This window comes from Vombatus ursinus, unplaced genomic scaffold, assembly GCF_900497805.2.
Source record: "Vombatus ursinus unplaced genomic scaffold, bare-nosed wombat genome assembly UNPS02014773.1, whole genome shotgun sequence".
Lineage (NCBI taxonomy): Eukaryota > Metazoa > Chordata > Mammalia > Diprotodontia > Vombatidae > Vombatus > Vombatus ursinus.
The window spans coordinates 9665920-9689315 of record NW_020954551.1 but is presented as its reverse complement, the minus strand read 5'-3'; the positions used below and the strand labels follow the sequence as shown (position 1 = coordinate 9689315).

General features: G+C 38.9%; 1 protein-coding gene across 1 annotated transcript in view; it reads left to right on the top strand.

The window, feature by feature from the left end:
* LOC114044285 (cadherin-related family member 3-like) overlaps nt 1-23396 on the top strand; it is a 129149-nt gene that overhangs the window by 46483 nt on the left and 59270 nt on the right. Inside the window, 7 exon segments of the mRNA XM_027863669.1 lie at nt 3951-4058; nt 4585-4629; nt 4631-4779; nt 7402-7579; nt 11651-11813; nt 14470-14572; nt 20656-20754. Coding sequence (XP_027719470.1) covers nt 3951-4058; nt 4585-4629; nt 4631-4779; nt 7402-7579; nt 11651-11813; nt 14470-14572; nt 20656-20754 — 845 coding nt within the window.

Sequence of the window (23396 nt, the reverse complement as noted above, 5' to 3'; positions counted from 1 at the left end):
CCTTCCTTCCTTCCTTCCTTCCTTCCTTCCTTCCTTCCTTCCTTCCTTCCTTCCTTCTTTTGCTTGTTCATTTCTTGACTTTTTTTGGACAGTAAGGATCATATGTCTGTTTTCAAAATTATAATTGTTTCAGTTGTCTAAGATTGTAAGTTGCAGTAAAGTAGCCAGTTTGCATTGGTAGAAGGAATTTCTCCACTTGGATCTACCTCCATCAATAAAATAACAAATTCAGGTTGAAATAAAGCATTATAATTTAAAAATGCATTAACAAATGGGAAAAAAGGTCACTAATAAAAAATTATTTTTAAAAATTGATCTTTCCTTATACAAATTAAAGTGAGACCCTTTCCCTTCCTTAGGTTCTGAGAAATTGGGGCTTATTGCACTGAATGATTAATTACCCATTTGTAAAATTTGAATCCACAATTCTTTTGCTAATGGTTCATGCAGAATTCCCAATAAAGATCAACAGAGTGCTCATTATTTTTTTCTTCTTTCTTTGACTTTGGGACTTTAATAGGTTCTAGGATCACTGAACCTTTAAGTAGGGATAGAGAAATTCCGGTGTGCCTTATTTACCCTTGTTAATTCATCCCTTCCAGGGAGATAGCAGCAGCAATGGAATCTCCATTGTTTGGCTTCTGATGAAAATATTGAAATGGCTCATTAGGACCTTCCCATCCCTTCAACAAAATACTCGGTATTTATTGAGTTAGATGAAGTATAGTTAGAGGATTATAACTGGCTCTTATTCATTAGCTGGTTCATTATGTTTTTCTAATTGATAATTCTTAGTCTTATTGGATAAAAATAATTTTTACCATGAATTTATGTTTGTAAGAATCTGACCAGAGGTACCTTAGGGTGCATGGTGCCATGGGAAGGAAGCTGGACTTTAGAGTCAGGAAGAACTGAGTTAAAATTCCACCTCTGATTCTACAAATTGTGTGACCCTAGGCAAGTCACTAGGTCTATCAGAGACTCAGCTGTAAGATGGAGATCATTGATTTAGTAGGAGAAGGAATCTCAGAGATCATTTAATGAAAACCTCCCATTTTACAGGAGAGATAACTGAGGCCCTGAGGGGTTAATTGACTTTCCTAAGGTAGCAGAGCAACCTTAAAGATAAAGAAACTCTGATAATTAATTAATCAATAAGCATTTATTTAGTGCTTTATTATGTGCTAGGTTCTGCGCTAAGTGGCAGAAATATATAGAAATGCAGAGTACTTGTCTTCAAGAAGCTTACCTTCTTGAAGTGAATAATTACAACATCTATCTCATAGACTAGATTTGAAGTTCAAACAAGATAATATGTAAAAAAAGCTTTGAGAACTTTAAAGGTTATACGAATGTCATTTCTTAGTAATCATTTTATTTTGGGAAAACCTGTGAAATCCTGCAGAATGAAATCTTTTTCTAAACAATCTTATGGAAAAAAACCCATCATTCTGGGCTGAATTATTGGAGTACTATTGGTTTCAAGTTAGAGTGTAATTAGCTAGCTACTAGGCAGTTAGGTGGCTCAGTAGATAGAGTTCTGGAGCTGGCATCAGGAGGACCCAAGTTCGAACACTAGTTGTGGGACTCTGGGCAAGTCACTTAACGTCTGTTTGCCTTAATCCACTGGAGATGGAAATGGCAAACCATTCTCAATATCTCTGCCAAGAAAAACCATCTAGACAGTATGGCCCACTGGGTAATAAAGAGTCGTATACTGAATGACAGCAATATCTAGATGAAATTAATGACATTTTTCCTTATTTAAATTTAAAAAAAAATATAATGACCTCCTCCCCCCAAAATAGAAAAAAAATAATATTTCCATACACAAAGTATATGGACAGAAAAAGATGATTAAATATGAAAACACAAATCTCTTGTGCATGTAGCTTGCTAAAAGTATATAATAAATGTTTATTGATTTGAATTCAGCATGTCACTTTCAAAGTTGTTCTGCTTATCTGTGTTTCCTTTTGTGCTTCTTTTAGTTCTCATGAGTGTGTGCGTGTGTGTGCGTACACCCATATGCTTTTAAATACTTCAATAACCCTCTTTCCTTTTTTTTTTGGTGACCCTCTCAACATACCCCCTTTACCCCACCCCAAACACAAAAAAGAAGACATAATCATTGTAACAAATTGGCATAGTCAAGCAAATCCAAACATTTGCCATGTCCCAAAATGTGTCATTCTGTACCTTATGTCCATTGCCCTTCTGTTAAGAGGTGGGTGGTTGAGATCATTTTGCATCTATAGAATTAGAGTGAGAAATAAGCAAGGTTTGGGATTTTGCTGTTTTATTTCTTTTTTTCTTTTGCTCCGAATTATCCAGATCTACTGCCTAAATCAATACGATTATCCAGATAACTGCTGAACTTGTCTCTTTACTTGGCCCTCATAGATAGAATCTTGTTTCCTGGGAAACAGCCTAGCCACCAAACCTTGCACCTGGGAATTGAGGGGAGAGGCCAATACAATCAGCAGTATCATCTATGCATAGTTCCTCATGTTAATGAGCCAAAGGGTAATCTTCCTATTAGGAAGCATCCAGCTTCCCCATAGCCTGTGCTCTCCTCCTCCAAATCTATAATCAGCTCTGCTGAAATGGAATCCCATTAATCTTCCTACCCTTTGGATCTCTCTCCCTAATTGTTACTCTATTCAGAAGAGTTCCTGAAGTAAAATCATTTGCTCTTGTCATTCCGTTTTCGATATTGAAAGGTCTGAGCTTGGAGGATTAATGGCTAGAAGACTGATTCTAAAAAAATACCCAGCTTAGTGTCACAGTAGGAAATAGTGTGGGCTGGTAGCATGGGAGCTGGATTTGGCTTTAGATGACCCAGGTTCAAATCTTGGCTCTGTGACTTACTATCTGTCCGAGTCTCTGTTTCTTTAGGTGTAATATAAAGGCATTGAACAAGAGAGTTGGATTTGGAATCAAAGGGCCTGGGTTCTAACTATGACCCTGCCTGTCACTTATTTTCTGTGTGATATTGGTCAAGTTACCTTGTTTCCGGTCCTCATTTCCTCACTGCAAAACAAGAGAGTTGGGTTAGTAATCTCTGAGATTCTTGATCTAAGTCTATGAACCCACGAAAAGTCATGATTGAGAAAAAAGGAAATAATCATTTATAGAGTGCCTACTCTGTGCCAGGCACTGTGCTGAGCACTTTTCAATCATTTTTTCATTTTATCCTCACAACAACCCTGGGAGGTATGTGCTATTATTATTATTCCCATTTTATAATTGAGGAAACTGAGGCAAACAGAGGTTAAGTGACTTGCACAGCTAATAAGTGTCTGAGGCCATGTTTGAATTCAGGTATTCCTGACTCCAGACCTAGTGCTCTATCCACTGAACCACCCAGCTGCCTCTGCCTCATGGGACTCATAGTGGAAAGGCACCTAAAATAGCATTCTGTTAAACTTCCCAATATTACAGGTCAAAGGATTGTAGATTTCAACTTGGGAGGGACCTTGGAGGTCACAGAGGTGTATCTGTGCCAGGAGAAGAGGGAGACAATCACCTGTGAATTTTGCCTTCACACAATGTGGGGTTTAAGAGAACAGGGGACTTGGGAGCAGTATACTACCGAGACAGGAGTGTGGATATGTCAGCCCCTGGAGACAGATATTCTACAGATTCATTGAGGCAGACCAGTAAGAAAGCTACTGCATGATAGCACCCTGGGGCCATGTTTCATTTGCACCTTGCTAGGTGAAGCCCTGATACGCCCATATGCTCAACTGATTTGACTACATAGAGCTTTGCTCAGTTCAAATGTGGTATAAGCAATGTGTTTGGCCGAGTTTTTGATGGATTTGACCAATGCAATCTGACTGGTGAATTTGGTCCAAACAGCTGGACCAATCTTGTGTGCAGACCCAGCCTAAAGCAAGCCTGCATTCCCAAGTGCTGTGTCCTATTGCTTTTGTTTGTTTGTTTAGTTTTTCATTGGTTATTAAAGTGGCTGACCCAGGAGGACTTTTTATCATGGGAAACATAAAGATCTTCCTCATCAATGTAAACAATAAGGCCCCTATTCTCACCTGCAGGTAAGGAAATGAAATATGTAATTTTACTTCAGCCTTGACAATTAAGTATGGAAATCAGATGAAATTCATTATTAAAATTTTTGCATTCTAAAGCCTTTGGTGGTGGTGGGTGGGGAGGAAATAAACATAAACTACAGCAAAATAAAACTGATTAAAATTTTTTTGTTTTGCTCAGAGATGGGAAAAACACCTAGGATATGAAATCCCCAAATAAAAAGAATTTTATTGAAAGCAAAAGATCTTTAAAGAGAGAAATGCTTTTGATATTGTACTAAAAGGATGTCATATATGCTGAATGCATTGCCAGGGCAATATGTCCTTTGATTCATTGGCCAGAGCTGTCAGGCTGCAACTCTAGCCTTCTCTGCCCCACAAAGAGCCTACCCATGCTCCATGTAATTACCAAAGAGCTGATAAAACCATTCTAATGGGCAAGGATTTTGAGTATCAGACCCTTACTCTAAAGGAAAGAGAAAAGACATGTACTCTGTCCAATTGTGTTCTCATGTTCTTTCCTTCAAATAAGTTTATTTAACATCAAAGAAGCAGTCCTGACTCCTACCCTGGTGAACAACAACTCCTACAGAAGGCAATATCACACTCACTGAAGAAACTCCACTGGGGAAAACTGTGGGTGCCTGCCGAGCTGCTGATGAAGACCAGATGGGATGGCTCACCTTTGAACTGGACCCAGGGAATAGATACTTTGCTATTGACAAAGGTGGGGCAGGAATTGGTCTTGGCTCTTAGAAGCCGTGGTGTCCAGGTAAAGTACTGCCTGTAGAGTTTGAAGGCCTGTTTTCAAATGCTGGCTCTTCTGCTTCCTACCTGTGTGACTTTGAGCAGTAATTTAACTCCTCATTGCCTCAATTCCTCATGTATAAAATCAGAGGCTTGGACTAGATGGTCTCTAAAGACCCTTCCCCCTCTAAAATTTAAGTACTGATTCATGATATTTGTTGCCTGGTAGATTTTCTAACCGGCACCAAATCAATAAACAAGGATTTATTAAGTGTTTACCATATGCCAGGCACTGTTCTAAGAAAAAGCAAAAAATAATTCCTATCCCCAGGGAGTTTACAATCTAACGATTCTAGTTCAGGCTGAAGCAAACTATAAGCACTTTTTGTTTCAGTGAAATTCAACATTATTTCCCCCAAGCTGATTTGATTCCTGGAAACTCTCAATTGGAATTCCCAGACTCATGACTACCAACATAAAAGCTGTGTGGACAGCCTGCAGTAAGTCAAAATGACCAAATCATTCAATTTCTTGGCATTGTCACACTGGTTCAATGTCAGAAATGGGTATGATTTTATCAGTGGAAATGCCAGTAAAATGATGCATTACCATCTGCTTTGCCCCTGCACCCTGAGGACCATGGGTTCTTTTCTGACTTGCAGCTGAAACCTTCTATATGTGTTGTGTCCCCCATTAGAATATGAACTCCATGAGAAAAAAGATTACTGTAGTTTTCGATTTGAATCTCTGGCACTTAAAACAGGGTTTTGCACATAGTAAGTGCTTAATAAATGCTTTTACCTTCATTCACTTGGAGTCGTTCTTTTGTCACTCTTCTCTCTGTCTCTCCCTCTCATCTCTTCCCTTTTCCCTCTCCCTATTTCTCTTCCAACCCTGCCATCTTTTTCCCTTTCTCTGTGGAGAAAAAAAAATTCTTGAAGACTTTGAACTTTCTTTTTTATGCCTTACAATAAAGACTTGGGATTAGGGCAGCTTTTTCAACTGCCCGAGGACAGTGAAATCAAACTATAGAGCATCTAGTCAGACACCTTATCTTAAGAAATGGTTCTGGTGGGTTAGGTGGAGCTGGAAGCCTGAATGAGTCATAGGCTGATCATTCACTGCCTGAATTCACTAGGTAAATGCTCAGCTTTCTACTTTAGTTTGTCCATAGATGAAACAAAGTGATTTTCTGGAATTATTTCTAGTAGGGCATGAAAACATTGAGATAGCGCCTATAGCTTCTTACAAAAATACACTTAGTTTCATATTTTGGTAGCTAGGTAGCACGATGGATAGAGTGATGAGCCTGGAGTCAGGAAAACTCATCTTCCTGAGTTCAAATCTGGCTTCAGACACTTACCTAGCTGTGTGACCCTGGGAAAGTCATTTAACTCTGTTTACCTCTGTTTACATCTGTAAAATGAGAAGGAAATGACAAACCACTCCAGTATCTTTGCCAGGAAAACCCCAAATGGAGTCACAAAGAGTTGGACATAACTGAACAACAATTTTTCTATTTATTCCTGCTGTACCAAAAATTTAATAGGGTCAACCAGTGCCTTTTTGGAGTCAACAGTTATTTATCAATTTTCTGGAATATATGTGGGTTTCAATCCAGTTTCAGAGTACTCATTAATGTTGGTATAACAGTGATTCTCTGGTTTCCAATGCCTGAAGGCCAGGTGGGTTACTTGTCATCTCTCTCCTAAGGTTCTCTGGTAATGTCAAGGAACTTGGGAGATGTCTAGTCTCTTCCATTGACTCCCATGAGCACCAGTTGTATTCCTTCAATTTAGGGGTCCTAGTGCCCTCTTTCCATTTAATGATATAGCAGTCAAGTCAGTCTTTACAAAGGAATATTTATTTCAAAAGTGTGACACAAATATACAAGCATTTTCCCCCACACACACCTGAGGCATAATCCCCCATCCTTAAATCCTCTTCAATTTCTGTGGATGAGAAGTGCATTAAGTTTACAACTTAACTCAGTATGTATTCAACATTAGTCCCACAATTTCCAAGTCTAAAGCCACCCTAAGTTTGTGTCCTGGACCCTGGTTTCTAAAGGCTTCCCTGCTGGTCAAGTAGCAACATCTTGCCTGAAATTCTGACTCCAATGTCCTCATGGCTCCAGCTCCAGCTCCAGGGCATGAGACTCCATTCACCTAGAACTGAAAAAGACAAATGAAACAAGACCAAAACCCCAAGTCCATTTCTTGGGGCCACAGTTCTTAAGGGGAGGTGAAATTGCCTTCAGCTTTTCCTCAGTTACTGCACTGAGTAAATGAGATGTTCACTCCTGGATGTCAGCAAGGGGGAGAGAGAGAGAGAGGGAGATTCAGTCTGGTAGTTTTAATGATTTAGTCAACCAGTGGAAAGAGGCTTCTCTCACTCATGTGGTAGATGAATGCAGAATGAAGCAGGTCCCTCACATCTCCTATTTGGATGTCTCTATCTTGTATGATCTTGGCATGTACCAAAGCCCCATTATATTAATTTATACTAGATTTTTCTTTAAAGATTTCCCAGGACTTTTGTGTGTAGAGAGGATATTTTGAAACAGTATTCCCTTTCGTAATGAAATGTCTTGATGTTCCAGAGGGCGGAACTGTGATGATCGCTAACCATCTGGATCTGGAGGAAGCTGACTTTGTGAGTGTTCAGTCCTTTGCCATTAAGGCATGTGATGAAGGCCAGCACTGTGCAGCTATTTCTGTGATAGTCTACATTCATGGGATCAATGATAACCCACCATTCTGTGATAAATATTTGTACAGGTGAGCTCAAGAGGTGGGGAAAAGAAGAAGAAAGATCAAGGAGTTAATTAGGTAGCTACTGGATCAGTTGAGTTTCTCGACTATTGCCTGTAAATTCTCTAATCCTCTAGTTAGTGCCATTCAGGCATGGTATGTCCAGCATTAAAAACAGGGTCTCACACAAATAAAGTCAGATCTAAATAAGTGGAAAAACATCAGTTGCTCATGGGTAGGCTGAGCTAATACAATAAAATGACAACTCTACCTAAATTAATTTGCTTTTCAGTGCCATGCCAATCAAACTATCAAAATTATTTTATAGAGCTAGAAAAAATAATAACAAAATTCATCTGGAAGAACAAAAGGTCCAGAATATCAAGAGAATTAATGAAAAGAAATGCTAGGGAAGGTGACCTAGCCATACCAGATCTTAAATTGTATTATAAAGTAGTAATCATCAAAACTACTTGGTAGTGGCTAAGAAACAGAGTGGTGAATCAGGTTAGGTACACAAGACACAGTAGTCAATGGCTGTAGTAATCTACTGTTTGATAAACCAAAAGACTTCAGCTTCTGGGATAAGAACTCATTATTTGACAAAAACTGCTGGGAAAACTGGAAAAGAGTATGGCAGAAACTAGGCATAAACCAACATCTTCCACTGTACACCAAAGTAAAGTCAAAATTGGTAGATTATTTATATATAAAAGCTGATACTATAAGCAAACTGGGAGAGTAAGGAATAGTTTACATGTCAGATTTATGGAGAACAGAAGAATTTATGATCAAACAAGAGACAGAGAACATCATGAAATGCAAAATGGATAATTTTGATTACATTAAACTGAAAAGTTTTTGCAGAAATAAAGCCAATGCAACCAAGATTAGGAGGGAAGCAGAAAACTGGGAAAGTATTTTTATAACCAGTGTGTCTGATAAAGGCCTCATATCTAAAATATATAGAGAACTCAATTAAATTTATAAGCATATAAGTCATTACCCAATTAATACATGGTCAAAGGATATGAATAGGCAGTTTTCAGATGAAGAAATTAAGGCTATCTATAATTGCATGAAAAAATACTCTAAATCACTATTGATTAGAGAAATGGAAATCAACTCTTAGGTGCCACATCATATCTATCAGATTGACTAACATGACAAAACAGAAAAATGATAAATGTTGGAGAAGATATGGGAGAATTGGAAGACTAACGCATTGTTGGTACAGTTGTGAACTGATCCAACCATTCTGGAGAGTAATTTGGAACTATGCCCAAAGGGCTATAAAAATGTGCATACCCTTTGACCCAGCAATAGCACTTCTAGGGCTGTATCCCAAAGAGATCGTGCAAATAGGAAAAAGACCCACATTTACCAAAAATATTCACAGCAGCTCTTTTTGTGGTGGCCAAGAATTGGAAATTGAAGGGATGCCCATCAATTGGGGAATGGCTGAGCAAGTTGTGGTATATGAATGTAATGGAATACTACCGTGTTATAAGAAATGATGAGCAGGTGGACTTCAGAAAAACTTGGAAGGACTTATATGAACTGATGCTGAGTGAAATGAGCAGAACCAGGAGAATGTTGTACACAATAACAGCTACATTGTACAATGATTGACTTTGATAGACTTAACCCTTCTCATCAATGCAAGTATCTAAGTCATCTCCAAAAGACTCATGATGGAAAATGCTATCCACATCCAGAGAAAGAACTATGGATTCTGAATGCAGATTGAAGCAGACTATTTGCTCTCTCTTTTTTGTTTTGTTTCGTTTCTTCTTTCTCATGGTTCCTCCCATTCATTCTAGTTCTTCTTTACAACACGACTAATGTGAAGATATGTTTGATAAGAATGTATATGTAGAGCCTATATCAGATTGCATGCTGTCTTGGGGAGGGGGGAGGGGAGGGAGGCAAAGAAAATTTAAAACTCAAAAGCTTATGGAAGTGAATGTTGAAAACTAAAAATAAATAAATTTTAAAAATGATCTTTTAAAAAAACTCTGCAAAAAAAACCCAGGGTCTTCTAGAGCAGATTCCCTCATGCTGACTCCCAAAACATTCTCCATCATTTCTTAATGAGTTGAGTTCTTGGTTGACAGTCTTTCTTTCCATTCTAACTGCTCTCATTGTAGAGGGACTTCACCATACTTGCTGCTGTTCCCTCAAAAGCTCTAACTTCCCATTTCCTTAATCTTCTCAATTCCCATAACTTACTCTTCCATTTTGTTTCAGCTACATACAGGGATGGTCATACCTTTGATCTTGGCAACATCTGCAAGTGTTCTACTTCCATCTTCAAGAACTCTGAATTTCCTTTATTTGATCATTATAGTTTATTCTCTTCCTCACTCCTTCTAAGCCTACATGAACACTAATCCTTCCATTCCTTACTATTTTCTTAGGTTATCACCCTTGTTTGGTTATACTCTCTTTCCTATCTTGATCCGTTATTGAATCAGGTTGACATCATACTACCCTCTACTCTTAAACCCTCTTTTCCCATGTTCTATTGCTGATCATACCTTGCCAAACTCTAACCCCGGAGGATTTCCACCTTCTGCCTCCTTTGCTCCTATTTGTGTGCCATTTTAAGTGAGTAGTACTCATTGATTTATATATATTTATATTGTTTCCTCTCACAAAGTCTTGTTAATTCAATCATTTATCAGATGACCAAGGGGGATATGGAAGCACAATGTAGATGTGGGGTCTACAAGTTGTTTGAGATGAATGAGGATTTGATGTCCCTGGCCCAGAGACTTTCTAGTACCTTGAACTATTCTCCACATATAAAGTAGGTTCCCCTAAAGGGAAGTCTTGAAACTTAATACCTCAATTAAGCAGTTCTCAACAGGATTTAGGGAGTCTAAAGAATATAAACCTCATTGGATAAGAAGTTGGAGGAGCTGGATTTGGAATACAGTGTTACCAATTATTACTTGTGTGACACATTTTGGACCAACCTTCTCTTTTCCAGACCTTCATTTTATAATGCATAAATGAGGGCATTGGACTAGATGAACTCTAAGGGCCCCTCTAACTCTAAATCTATTATCTTGCTATAGCTTCGCCTTCTTTTGGGAAACATTTTCCTGGGTGTTTTTTTATTGCATGCCAACAGACTATAAGCTTCTTGAAAGCAGGGATTCTTTCATTCTTACTCTCATAAGACCAGCACCTAGCAGGTAGGACCTTGTATATAGTAGGTTCATAATAAATGCTTGCTAAATTATTAAATTGAATTGTTGGTCTCTGTGAGCTACTCGAAGTGAAAAGATGGACTCTATAAGGCCACATTACATTAAGATTATTTGTATATATATACAAAAATATTCAGATGAAGCCGTAATATCATTGATGAGAATTTTCCCTCCAATGATTTAAATGAAGTCACAGATTTAATCAATTATTAATGAAATGACTTAAACTGAATGCTAAAAAAAATTTAGTAAGTCAAAACTCATCCATATCTGCCCATTCTATGGGATTCATCCATGGACTCCCATAAATTTGCTATACTGCACTACTCACCATGCTGAACATTTTTTTTTGACATTACAAGGATATCAGTAGAATACTTAGGATTTCCCCCTGTCATCCTTTACCCTCATCATGGGACCAGCCTATCATTTTTAGTCATATATTTCCCTGATAAAATCTTTGATTTCTGTTCTTTGAAGTTGCTCATTGGATATATATTGTAACCATTATCTCCTAGTGTTTATTATTAAGCATTGGATATACAAAGAAGAAAAAAAAATTACATGCTCCTTGTCCTCAAGAACCTTATAGTCTAAATAAGAGGCAATGCACTTTTTGTTGTGTGATTATGGCCATAATCCTATTTCTTCTGAAATATTTTCTTTTTGGTTTATTGATTTATTTTATTTCAGTAGAATGTAAACACCTGGAGGGCAGGGACTATTTCATTCACTCTCATACACTATGGATCTTTTCATTGTCCCATGGGTAATAGTACTTTTTAGGTCTTAGGAGAGTGTTAGATTGATGGATACTTATGAAAATTTCTGCAGTTTTAAATAATGTTAATTCTGAAGGCATGTCTCTCTGTTTTTGAAGGTATAGAGGCATTGAAGTGATTGCAAATAAAACAATTGTTGCTAAATTGGTGTGTCATGACCTTGACAAGTCCCCTGATGCAATTCAGTATGTTCCTAATAGTGGACCACTTGGTGAGGGAGAGTTATTTGAACAAGTACAAGACTTTGACAATGTCATATGGGTGAGTATTGGTTACCAGAGAAGCCAATGCTATATAGGGGGAAAAGAGTCCAATTGGGCCTCAGAAAACTTGAGTTTCAATCTTGGCTTGGCCATTTATAACCTGTGTCACCTTGAGGTATAAGGGGTGTTCAGGGAGGACTAGCACCCTAGTGTGAGGGCTTACTGAACCTTTTTCAGGGCTGCTCACCCACATTTGGTGTCCATCTGTCACACAGCTCTCACATGTGACTCCAAGAAGCTGTAGTATATGCAGCAGACATACCCCAGTAAAACCATCTTGGTAGATGGGTTAAGCCAGGTTGAAAGTAGCTGACAGGCCTCACACTTGTTAGTGAATTAGAGGGGGGTGTCTACTCTAAGCATGTGAAAACTCTTGGTGGAATGGGCAGATAAGAACAATTTATTCCAATGACCATGAAGGAGGCCAAAGCAGCTGCTGTGGAATGCTTAGATGCAAAGGTGGGGAACCTGTGGCCTTGAGACCACATGTGGGCTTCTAGTTCCTTGGGTATGGGTTTTTGGCTGAGTCCAAGTTTTACTGAACAAATCCTTTTATTAAGGGGATTTGTTCTGTGAAGTTTGGATTCAGTCAAAGGGCCACAAATGAGGACCTAGAAGGCCACATGTGGCCTTGAGACCACAGGTTCCCCACCCCTGGTAGAGCTTGGTCAAACATCAAAAATGCTAACGTCATCCACTGCATCCTGGGCCATCACCAGTCATCCTGACTTTCATCTTGCCACCGAACTTTGATGACTCTGAAAGAGAGAGTGAGGCTGATGACTTTGTGCATCTTTGCCTCACTTAAATCTAATCCTGTGCAAGTCAAGATATTACCCAGAGTGATGTCATTGGTCCTCTTTGAAAATGAAGGACAAACAGTAACCTTAGGCAACTCACCTAACTTCTCTGGGCCTTAGTTTCCTCACTTGTAAAATGAGGGGGTTGAACAATTCACTTCAAGTTCTCTTCTACATCTAAATCTATGATCCTATGAATATATCATCAGCATTTCATCTGAGTCCTGCACTTTACCAGTAGGCATAGAAAGAAAAGAAGTGATTTGAAAGACAAAAGTCCTACCTCCTTAAATGGAAAGTTAATTACTCAATGAATGTCTCTATGTCTGTCTTAATTTTCTTCTTTGTAAAATAAGAACAATAATTCTACCCCTTAATTAATTTGGGAAAAGGAACTGGAGACCATGAAATAGTTTGATTTCCTGAGGGATAGTTTCTTTCTAACAGCCAGGACAAGAAGGCTAGTTTTCCTGGCACTGGGAGCTACCAACTTGTCAACCTCCTCCCAAGCCCTACATAGACCTACATCTTCTGATCTTTCTATTGATAGAGGATCCATATGAGGGTAGTGAGAGTGCTTAATTGTTCTTTAACTAGTTGGGGCTCTTCTCCTGAAGACATCCCATCCCTCTGCCACCCAGCTGCTGATTATTTTCCTTTTTGTTCCAAGTCCTAATTCCTGATTGCTTGGAGTAACTTTTCCCTGCCCTCAAACACTGGGGAGCCAGCCTCATTTGTTATTAGTTATGGCTGAGCAGAGACATTGATCAACTTTCTCTCACTGGGGCCAACTTCTAACTTCCTTAATAGATTTTGAATGCCAGGAGTTGAGCTTTCACCAACTTCTTGCATTTTAGAAACATACAACCCATGATGAGGGTAGTGGAAAGGGGATTGGACCATAGGGTTGGAAGGGACCTCAGAAGATTTTAGTCCCACTTTTTTACTTTAAAGATCAGGAAACTGAAGCCCATGGAAGTTACATGATTTGCTCAAGGATCACACAGGTATAAACATCAAATGTGGGATTTGAACCCAGGTTTTTGACTCTGATTTGTACATCGCAGTGATGAGGCAAGAGAACCCAGGAAATCTGGGTTCTCTAGAACTCTGACCCTAGTTGTATGACCTAAGGCAAGTCACTTCCTGTCTGCAGGTTACACTTTTCTCATCTAAAAAATGATGTAGATTGGTTAATGGAACTTTAAGATCCCCCTTTTAGTTCCAACTTTCTATGATTCTGATATCTTAGTTATTTTTTTAAAAAGGCTATACTAAATTGTGCCATTTCATGAATATTGCAATTTTCCTTCAAACCAAATTTAGGCAAGGTTTAGTTTGAACACTGGTGCTGAGTCTGTATATATGTAATGTAAAATATTTAGCAAATCTGTCATTTATTAGTAGTGTGACCAAGAGTAAGTTATTCAACCTTTCTTAGCCTCATTTTCCTCATAAAAAATATTAATAGCATTTGCATCATTTTTTTGCATCAATTGGATTGTCTTCTAGGTAGAGTGTTTTTTAAACTTTAGGCAATTATATAGGTGCCTGTTATTAAATACTGGGCATACAAAGTTCAGAATTGACCTACCTCCTACCCCGAAGGAATATGTAGTTTAAATAAGGGGGCAAATCAGACTTTATTAGGTAACTGTGGTTATAAGGTTATTTCTTCTGAAATTATTTTCCTTTTGGTTTATTGATTTATTTTATCCTGGTAGGATATAAATGCTTGGAAGGCCAAGGCTAATTTTTTTTTCATTTGTATCCTAGGGCCTAGCTAGTAGAGTGTCTTGTACATAAATGTTTGTTAAACTGACGTATTCATATTATTATGACATCTTCTCCAAGGTGACCAAAGACTTGGATTATGAAAAACCAGAGGGTTCTGCAGTGGGTCATACCTATGAGATGATGGTTTCTGTCTTTGATGACAGCAGGTCCTCCCATACAGGTAAACTAATCCAAAAGTTATCAAGGGGTTTCTAGACATTCTCTTGATCAAGCAATGCTTAAAGCCTTGAGAACAAAACAACTTTTCTCATCGTTGTCCTGGGATGTCAAAGATTCATTCAATTAGGAACAGCCCAGGTAGAGGAAACAAGGAGAAAAGAAGCAGTAGGAAAACTTCCTTTGGGGGTCTTTACTAGATTAGGGAAACAGCTATGATCATCTTCTCCGACCTTTTAAACTCCCACCAAAGTTTGGATCAATGATCTGTATTGGTTGCAGGTTCTTGAAGCTAGGAATACCTGTAAAATATAGATTCTATATTTTTTGTTATCATACCTGGCTGAATTTCTGCCCAGTGTTGCCTAAGATTTATTATCTGAAAACATCTATAGGCTTGGTATCATGTGAACCTAGCTTCTGTTTGATTGAATGATTTTTCAGTATTATAGTTTTAATGTTTTGGCATCAGGAAATGCAGTTATAGTTTGAGGAAAGCATAGCATATCCACCCCCAAAGACTAGTACATGAATCTACACTCACTATGCCACTCCCTGGAACATGAGGGTGAATCTAATAAGATGAAGTTTAATAGGGGAAAAAAAGCAAAATCTCATCTTTGTGTTAAAAAAAAATCAATTCCATGAGTACAAGGTGGGGGAGGTATGGCTAAACAGCATTCATTGGAAAAGATCTGCAGGTATTAGAGGATTACAAACTCAGCATGAGTCATAGCATGAGTTAGCAGCATTATATGGCAGCCTTAGAAGAGTTAACGGAAGTTTAGATTGCATTGTAGATGAGATAATGTCCAGGACTGGGGAGGTGATAGTCCCACTGTATCCTGCCCTAGTCAGCACATTCTGGAGTATTGTGTTCAATTCTGGGAGCCACATTTTATGAAAGACATCGAGAAGCTACAGTGCTTTGCAATGAGTGTTCAGAGGAAGGCAATCAGGACAGTGAAGGATCCTGACTTCATGCCTTAAAAATATAAGTTGAAGGAAATTAGGGAGATTTGTCCAGGAGAAGAGAAGCCTGAGGGAAGACATGATGGATGTCTTCAAGTATTTGAAGGGCAGTCAGGTGAAGGAGAGATCAGCCTGGTTTGAGTGAGCCCCAGAGGGTAGAACTAGGAATGTCAGGTAGAAGTGACAAAGAGACCAATTTAGGCTTGATGTCAGGAATCACTTTTTAGCAATTAGAGTTTTCCACAAATGTTATGAGCTGCCACAAGAGTCAGTGGGTTCCTCCTCACTGGAGTCTTCAATCAAAGGCTGGTTTGACTACTTGAGGGGCAGCCTGGTGTAATGGATGGAGTGGAGACAGAAAATCTTGGATTTGAAACCTGCCTGAGACACGTTAGCTGGATGACCCTGGACAAATCATTTAACCTCTCTCCCTTCAGTTTCCTCATCTTTAAATTGAGAGAAGTCGGACTCAGTCATCTTCAAGGTCCCTTCCAGCTCTACATGTGCTGTCCTCTCTGTTGTCGAAAGCATCCTTGTTTACAAAGAAGTAGGATTAGGTGGCCTTTGAGATCCTTTCCAACTCAGAGAATCTGTAATCCTCCCACATCCCTGAATGTGAAGGTTCAGGATTGCTACCACCTCTCCATGCTCCCCATGGCTATAGCTTCCTCAATCTGGGGCTCATCTCTGGCTCATCTGAATGCATTTGAGCTTGGCTCTAACTATTCCAATTGGTGGAGCTCGTACATTTCATATAATACCCCCATTTCCTAGCCTGGCCTTTCAGGAAGACACCTTTTGTCTGGGACTTTTCTCCCTTATTACAGTATCTGCTTTCCCTATCCAGCCAACCAGATGCCCCTCCACCTCACCCCTCCTACCCCCATCTAACCCAAAGAAACCTTACTTGTTGTACCCAGCCCACTTCCTCTCTGGCCTCGACAAGCTAACATATTCCCAGCAGCTGCTCATGATGGATGCTTGTAACATAGCACATGTGGCTTATTCTATTTTTATAGGGATGCTAATTAGCCTTTGTTTGTTCTTTATGGATGATATAAAACCCATGCTAAGGCATAATCATTAACAACACCTGCTCTTGGATTGCATGAATGGAGTCACTAAAGGAAATAACGAAGTTCTGACATAAATCATTTTTCTTGGTGGATGGATGTGGAATGACATCGTGGTTGTGGTTGATGGGTCTTAGGATGTATTAAGCCTAGGTGAAATTTATATAGCTCTTTGATGCTTGCAAAATGCCTTCAACTCATTGGTTCATTGGAGCCTTGTTGGTGACAGTGTGACTATGTGATTATGATGTAAGTCTGAGGCAGGGGTGTGTGTCCTGGACCCTAGGGCAGTCAGTCTGGATGAGCATATCAACCCCTTCTTGGAATCCTGTTTTTAAATGCACAAAATAAAATACAAAGGAAATAAAATATGGTGAAATGCTATTATCAAAATATTAATAAACAAACAAGTTGATGGAGCCCAAGTGAAGAACTCCTGATATAAGGTGAGTATTTATGGGGATCAGTCTCTCCATATTACAGTTAAGGAAATGGAGAATTAAAGAGAAGTTAAGTGACTTGCTCATGGTCACACAGCTAGGGAGTTTCAGAGTCAGAATTTAAACTTATGGTTCCAAGTCTTTTTAACCAAATGCTCCATCCCTTGACCATGCTACCTATTAACTGGTACCTATCTCTCCCCTCTGCTAATTATTCCTTTTAACCCAATGTTCAGTCCATGAAATTTTAGCAGCTTTCCATTTTTGCTTCTCATCATCAACAAACATTTATTAAGCACCTACTGTGTACCAAGCACTGTGCCAATTGTTGAGGATACAGAGCACTCAAGGAGCTCACATTCTGATGGGGGAGATAACATTCAAAAGCTGTGTGCATACAAGAGACAGAAAGGGGAAATGGGATATGATCACAACGTAGATAGAGTACTTCTGTCATGTGGGTGCTTTCCCTACTAGTAGGACCGTTTGAATTTGCAGGTCTGGAAATATGGATGTCTCATTTGACTTTTGAGCAGTGGGTCTCTGGCAGAGATAAGTATGAATATGTGTGCATGAGAAGCAAGTGAAATTAGCTGGGAATCAGTCAGGTCACTGGAGAGAAGAAAGCTTGAACTCCCTTCCAGCCTGCTAGAAGGGAAATAAAGTTAAATCTCAGCTCTGTCAGGTAGTGCCAGAGGGACCTTGATGACTCACTAAATTGCCCTGGGCCTCTGTATTGTCATCTCCAAAATGGGGGCATTGGGCTAGGTGATCTCTAAGCTCCCTTCCAGGTCTACATCTGATCCTGTGATGTAAGTCACAGATCAGAGGCAGGAGTGGCGGGTGAGCACGTGAGCTAGTTCCTGCCCTGATAAAGTTGAGATTGGTTAGGTTTGCCTCCACTCCTCTATTCTTTGTCTCTTTTCCTCATTCATAATCCCTCAGGTCCTCAGAACCCTCTTGGCCTCCTCCTATTCCTTCTTTCTTTCCCATCAGTATCTGCTCTGGGGCAGCTGGGTGGCACAGTGGATAGAGCACTCAAGTCAGGAACACTTGAGTTCAAATCTGACCTCATACATTTACTTGCTATGTGATTTTGGGCAAGTCACTTAAACCTTGTTTGCTTCAGTTTCCTCATCTGTAAAATGAGCTGGAGAAGAAAATGACAAACCTCTCCACTATCTTTGCCAAGAAAATCCCAAATGGGGTCACAAAGACATGACTGAAATGACTGAACAAAACCCAATATCTGCTCTCAGGAAAGGACCTGAAACTCACTGTCAGTAATGTAGAGCTGACTGATAAGGTCTCTGGAAGGTCTTTGTGTTTATCAAAGGTATCAAAGATAAAGGCATAGCAACACATTCTTCACCCACCAGCGTGAGCAAAGCAGACTCTTCCATGCCTCTTGACGTTCATCATGTAGGCAGTAGTCTATGCCTCACCTTCATTTCATTCAATTCATGCAGTCAGAAAAGCTTGAGTAAAAGTTCTGCCTCTGATGTAGAGTAGTTGAGAGACCATGGGCAAGTCACTTAACCTCTTAGTATCTCCAGGCAATTCTCTAAGACATCTCTAAGGTGTAGAGATGTTGTTGATCTGCATTGGGAGAGGGACTTTCCATGCTGGGAGTGCCATATCGCTGGTTCAAACCACACGGACAAAAGTAACATTTATTTTGCATAAGGCTGATCCTTCCTTCATGTTGCCCAATATGGGACCAGAGTTCCCAATGTCACATCTTGAGAATGGCTTCATTTTTGTTCTTGTACCTCTTGCCCTAGCACAGTTCTTGGTGCAGAGTATGTTGATGAGTAAATACTTGTTGATTGATTTGGAAGCACTCGATTCTCTGTACCTTCATCCTTTTCAATGTTTAAAGTCCTGTCACTAGGGTTGTATTTGGAGACCTTGCTCCATTAGGAGATATCGGGGCCCTTACTGGAAGTCCTCTCTACCGCTACCAAGTTACTTATCCAACACTTCCTGATTCTTGGTCTTGGATTCATTTCCCAAAGACCCAGAGCCCTGCTTTCTGAGGTTTATAAAATACTTTTATTTTCTTATTTAACATTCAGAGTGAAAGCAATATTTAGTGAATCGAGTGTAAATATTTTACTCCAAAGGTTCCACTGTGGATCTGGGCCTAGGGCACCCAAATTTGTCTGTCACAAGGCTGATGATAATGTATTAATTTCAGGAGAGTACAATGAATATAATTTTTTAAGCTGTATGAAAATCTGATTCATGCTAATGTTTTCAATGCAGAGAACTAAGTTCTTTCCCAGGTGTTTTGGTGTAGGACTTCTGAGAAGTGCTGTCCAATGGGAAGAATGTTGAAGCTTCATTCAGAGGACCTGGGTTCAAATTCTAGCCCTACCACTTAATTACTATGTGATCATGGGCAAATGATTTCTCCTCTCTAAGCCTCAGTTTCCCCACATGTGAAATGAAAATGTTGCTCTAATTAAACTCTTAAGTTACTCCTTACACTAAATCTATAATCCTATGTAGAAAACCTTGGTTTTAAGGATGAGTAGAGTAGTGGGAATCTCAGGTATGGTGGCAGGGTGATAATCGGAGACAGAGAGATCAGTGGTATCCCTTAAAGAATTCACAGGTCTGGTTAAAAAAAAAAAAGGCCTTGGACTATTCTAGTAGGAAGCACAGTAACACTGGATCTTTCTATTTCTTCCCCCACCTCCTCTCACAAGAAGGTGGTCCCAGACAGTAGCCCAAGGGTATGAGTATGAGGTGCCGTCTTGATAACGTGAGGGCAGGTCCTATGAAATCCTCAGAATACTATTTAGTGTGTCGCTTGCCACCTACTGTGTGATGGAGGGTGGGAACCTCCTAGGGAAAATCAAAACAGCTGCAGATGACGTAACGCCTTTGGGCAGTTATGGCCAACAAGATGGATGTGTGTATGCTGTATAGGCTGATAATGCACAGAACTGGATGGAAATAGATACATCTGTCCTTTATGTTCCACAAGGGGAAAGGGACCAGAACTGTCCTTTCATTGTTACAGGGAGCTCCAAGGTGAGGAGACTCCATTTAACAATATAGGTGACCCCTATACTGCAATTTATAGTCTTAGGAAGTTGCTTAGAGCAGAGGTGTTCAACAGGTGCCCTGCAGGGCCAATATTCCCAAAGCCCAACCAGATCAAAATATAATCAGAAAATATTTAACAAAATGAAAATATGATAGAATCTAGAAAATATTAGTATGTGATTTTCTAAGTCAAGAGGTACCCCGTAAGAATCATTACGTATGGTTTAGTGGCCCCTTTTTCTATTTGAGCTTGACACCCCTGACCTCGAGCACTAAGATGTTAAGTGACTGCACAGGGTCTCCTAGACAGCTAGAGGATAAAATAAGACAGCCTGGGGAGCTTGGTTTAGAGGCCAGCTCCACAATGCCAAATGGTTTCCTTGGTGGTTGGATGGGAATTTTGATTGTCAAATATGATCCGTTAAGGCAGGAAGAGTTTTGGCCTTTTCTTTTCTAATTCACTGATAACTGATATCAAGGCCTTATGACTTATTCAGATAATCCATAGACTAAGCCCTTGTTTGTTTTTTTTTTCTTTCCCATAGTCACTGTTATGATCATTGTGAAAGTTGTTCCTGAAAATGAATTTAGTCCAGCTTTTAGGCCTGCAAGTTACTCATTCTCTGTTTCAGAAACATCAGGAGGTAAGCTAGCAAGTAATAATAAAAAGATCTCTCATAGCCTTCCCAGATCTTCTTGGCTATTAGTATGTCTTCTTTCAATTTCTCTGTAACTATTTCTCTGATCCCCTTCTTTGTTCCGTTGTCCTGTTTTAAACTTACCTGTGTTCATGTTTTATCTGACAAATAGAATGTAAACTCCTTAAGGGAAGAGACAGCAATTTTTTTTTAATATCTCCATCACTTAGCAAAGTGTCTGGTAAACAGTAGGTGCTTAATATTTGTATTTGAATGGAATTCCATTTATCGAGTATTTTACATTTTACAAAATATTTTCATATTCATTCTCACTGGATTCAATTCAATAAGCATTTATTAAGCACCTATTATGTGCCAGACACTGTGCTAATATTTGTGGGATACAGAAAGAAGCAAAAGATAGTCCTTGCCCTCAAGCAGGATCATTGGATCCTTACAGTACAGTGCCTGGCACATAGTAGGCAATAAATGCTTGTTCACCTGACTTTTCTTTTCTCTTTTTCATTTTTAATATATTTTACTTTTTATCCAATTACATGTTAAAACAATTTTTAACGTTTTTTTTTTAAAGTTTTGAATTCCAAATTCTATCCCTACCTCCACCCCTCCCCTTCCTTCAACAATAAGCAATCAGATACAGGTTATTCTTGTGCAATCATGTAAAAACATTTCTGTATTAGTCATTTTTTTTGTTTTTGGCAGTTGGGGTTAAGTGACTTGCCCAGGGTCACACAGCTAGTAAGTGTCAAGTATTTGGTCTGAGGCCGCATTTGAACTCAGGTCCTCCTGACTTCAGGGCCTGTGCTCTATCCACTGCGCCACCTAGCTGCCCCCATATTAGTTATTTTTTACAAGAAGAGTTGAATAAAAGAAAGAAAGTGAAAAATAGCATGTGTCAGTCTGTATTCAAACAATATCAGTTCTTTCTCTGGAGGTGGGTAGTATGCATCACCATTAATACTTTGGGATTGTCTTGGATCATTGTATTTCTAAGAAGAGCTATGTCATTTGCAGTTCTTCATTGAATAATATTACTGTCACTGTGTACAACATTCTCCTAGTTCTATTCACTTCACTTTGCATCGGTTTGTGTAAGTCTTTCTAGGTTTTTCTAAAATTGCCGTTTCTAATAGCACAATAATATTACATTTTAATCATATACCACAGCCTGCATAATCATTCTCCAATTGATGGGCATCACATTTATTTTCAGTTCTTAGCCACAACAAAAAGAGCTACTATAAATATATTTGTATAAATAGGTCCTCCCCCTGCTTTTTGATATCTTTGGGATATAGAGCTAGCAGTTTACTTCACTTTTTTTGAACAAAATGAATGAGTTCTAAAGTTAGAATCTAAATTCACCTTCTCTAGGCAACTTTTGACAATTTTCTTAAATCTCTCTGTCCTATTTCTACTTTTGTAGAATAGGCAAAAATCCATTTGTATTCAATTCAATTATTAAACAATGACTTGGTTATTTGTTATTAAGCCATTAGTGTAGTGGATGGAGAACCAGTCTTGGCATCAGTGAAATCAGAGCTCCAATCTCACCCATAACACATCTTGGCTATGAGACAGGTGACCCCTACGCTGTAATTTATAGTCTTAGAAAGTTTCCTAGAGCATAGGTGTCCAACACGTGGCCTGCAGGGCCAACATTCCCAAAACCCAACCAGATCAGAATGTAATTGGAAAATATTTAACAAAATGAAAATATGATAGAATCTAGATATTATTATGTGGTTTTCTAAGTCAAGAGGCATCCTGTAAGAATCATTATGTGTGGCTTAGTGACTCTTGTTTCTATATGAGCTTGACTCCCCTGACCTTGAGCACTAAGATGTTAAGTGACTTGTACAGGGTCTCCAGAGATAAGACAGTCACTTAATACTGATGGGCTCCAGGTTACTCTCTAAGTGATTAAAGGTACCAGTTTGCATTGATAGAGAGTTTGCTTACTAAGAAGCTTCCAATACTAAGGAAATAATGGATTTGGTATAAAAAATTGGTTGTAGTAGTTGTTTCATTTTTTTTCAATGATGTCTAACTCTTTGTTACCCCATTTGGGCTATTCTTGGCAAAGATACTGGAGTGGTTTGCCATTTTCCTCTTCAGCTCATTTTATAGACGAGGAAACTGAGGCAAACAGGGTTAAGTGATTTGCCCAAGGTCACAAAGCTAGTAAGTGTCTGAGGCCAGATTTGAACTCAGAAAGATGAGTTTTCCTGACTCCAGATCCAGTGCTCTGTGCAGTATGGTACCACGTAGCTACCTCCCCCCTCCAAAAAAATATTAAATACCTACTAGTGCAGAATACCCATCCAAGAACTAGGTCAATATGGTATAATACAAAAAGTCTTGGATTTAGAGTCAGAAGATGGGAGTCCAAATCCTGTCCCTGTTGTTCACTATCTCTGTAACCTTTATTGAGTCAAATAACAAACTAAATAATCCTAGATTGTTGTGTTTTTATAGTTGTTATATACACTTAAAAATAATTTTCTTCTTCTGTTGGATATCTTTCTTTCTTTCTTTCTTTCTTTCTTTCTTTCTCTTTCTTTCTTTCTTTCTTTCTTTCTTTCTTTCTTTCTTTCTTTCTTTCTTTCTTTCTTTCTTTCTTTCTT